At 36.2% G+C, this 2,193-nt stretch overlaps 1 protein-coding gene across 1 annotated transcript; it reads left to right on the top strand.

Moving 5' to 3' along the window:
• Positions 1–345: 345 nt before the first annotated feature.
• JH06_5338 (hypothetical protein) lies at positions 346–1,164 on the top strand (the record flags this gene model as incomplete). Its single annotated transcript, XM_014669298.1, has 7 exons — positions 346–390; positions 459–536; positions 567–611; positions 643–810; positions 841–893; positions 923–973; positions 1,005–1,164. 7 exons carry the CDS (start codon positions 346–348, stop codon positions 1,162–1,164), a joined length of 600 nt encoding a protein of 199 aa, XP_014524784.1.
• Between the last annotated feature and the right edge of the window lie 1,029 nt (positions 1,165–2,193).

Genomic DNA, 2,193 nt, shown 5'->3' with positions numbered 1-2,193 from the left:
ATACACTCTCTTTCAAGTACTCTTTCCACTTCATTCTCCATTCTACTCCATTCATCTTCTTTGATATTGATTCAACATTATCTACAATCATATTCTTATTATCAATCATTTTTTCTATGTTGTTATGACTTATTGGCTCATTTCATTCTCCAATCTATTCCATTCACTTCCCACACTCAAATAACTATCTTCAGTCCAGTATAAAAAAGAATAACAGTTCACTTTACCTCTAGAACTGGACTTTACACAAAGAATCACCAAGTACGCGTCCAGTGATCGACTCTAATAATAATCAAATAATCAGTTCAACTCAGTTTTCTCATTATATTTATACTAATTGTACAAATGCCTTGGAGTCTTTTTGGAAAGAAAGTGGATCCGTTCGATCAAGTGAGCAATATCCTTTGAAATATGTATTCTCTGTTCTTTGACCATAACATTCTATTATTGACTTGCAGATGCAAGCCAAGGCGATTGCAGCTCAAGCTAGAAGGATGGACAAAGAAATTAGCGATTGCATGAAGAAGATTACTTTTGTTTGTGTATTATGTTCGCTTCATCTCTAGGAACTGAAGCGTGATAATGTTGAAGGTGCAAGAATCTTTGCTAATGTTGGTTAAGTAATGTTGGCTTATGTCTTAGATGGCAACCCAATACAAAGCTCAGAAGAACAAGTATTTGCTAATGAGTTGTAAACTGGATGCTGCCGCTGGTGAGATGCGAGTGTCTCTAGGCAGTCAAGAAGCCATGAAAGCTTTAGCAAAGGCGACTTCTTGTTTAAATGGCTTGCAGAATCCGGATCCTGTTGAGGTGATTCCATTTGAAGTGCTTTATATTTAGTCTTTTCGAGTATTTAGCGAATTCAATAAGGCCATGGATGATCAGTTTGTGACGTACATTTTGGGTGTATTTTTGAATGTAGTCAGGAGGTTATGAATCGTGCTATGGGACCTGTAGTAGCGGATTCAGTTCAGTATTGTGATAGTGTTTGATGATTAGGAAAGTGCAGATAGCCTGCTTCAACAAGCACAATTGGAAATTGCTAGTCAGAATCCACTATTTTTGGCTCCTGCAGGCCAGCCTGAGGCCGTTAGTAATGGTGCTGTTGACTTGTTAGCAAAACGATTGGATGCATTGATGCCTTCTTTATTTTGTGTTTGTTAACATGATTAAATCATTTGTTTGTAGAATGTGATTTCAAAAAGGTATATAAGTGAAGAAAGCTGGTTAAGAGAGGACTTGAACGGAAATAAAATAGAACCCAATAGGATGAATGGTTAAGATTCTTTTTACATACGTTAATCTACTCCTGCTGATATGATAATTGAAGAAAACGCATTCTTGCAAAGAACTGATATCATTATTAAATGGAAGGAACCTAAGAAGGGAGCTCAAAGTGGAACACGAGAAAAGATGGAATATGAAGAAAACATTGATTCTCTCTAATGGAAGATTAAGAAGAATCACTCATATGATTGCTTTACAGTTCTTATAAAGTACAAGAATCCTGTTTTCGTTGATGTTCGTGTTCTAAATGGTGACACAATTGATTTGCATCTTAACAAATCTGCTGGTACAATATAGATCAGTTGTATTTGTGATCAGCATAGCAGCATTTCATACTTATGAAGAGAAGTGAATGACACCATACAAATTCACTGTGGAAGGATAGTTATGAACAGGCGGCTCGACGCCTGTTCATAGTGTTGGAACTAGGGTACAAGAGGATGCTTCTATTACGTATCATGAATTTCAGACTCTTGCAGATCAATTGAAAAACGAGTTCCTCTCCAAAGCATTGCCCATTATAGGCCAATTCTTGGGCTCTATAAAGGATTATGTTTGAACTAGCTATTCCATCCCTGCGTCTAGAAGGCATTTCGATGAGAGGATACTTTGATGAAGTGAAAGAGTTGGAGAGTTCAAGTATGATTGAATGGTTAATAATGAATGAGATATTGACTGTCTTGATCAATTCATTCAACAGAAGAGTTGGGTTCTATCAAAGAAAGATAGGATTGTATAAGAATCGAATTCTTGAAGTTGAGATAAGGATCTAGTTGATTGAAATGAATGTTGAATTGAGAGACAAAACAAAGAGTAGTTGAATGATGATTAACTCAATCTCTTTATTCACTATCATACATTCCAATCTGATTCCATTCGTAGATAGTGTGTTGATCCCAATAGAGA

Source organism: Blastocystis sp. subtype 4, assembly GCF_000743755.1.
Source record: "Blastocystis sp. subtype 4 strain WR1 chromosome Unknown seqid_0704, whole genome shotgun sequence".
Classification (NCBI taxonomy): Eukaryota; class Bigyra; order Opalinata; family Blastocystidae; genus Blastocystis; species Blastocystis sp. subtype 4.
The sequence above is the reverse complement of the archived record's forward strand: the minus strand, read 5'-3'. Positions and strand labels throughout refer to the sequence as shown.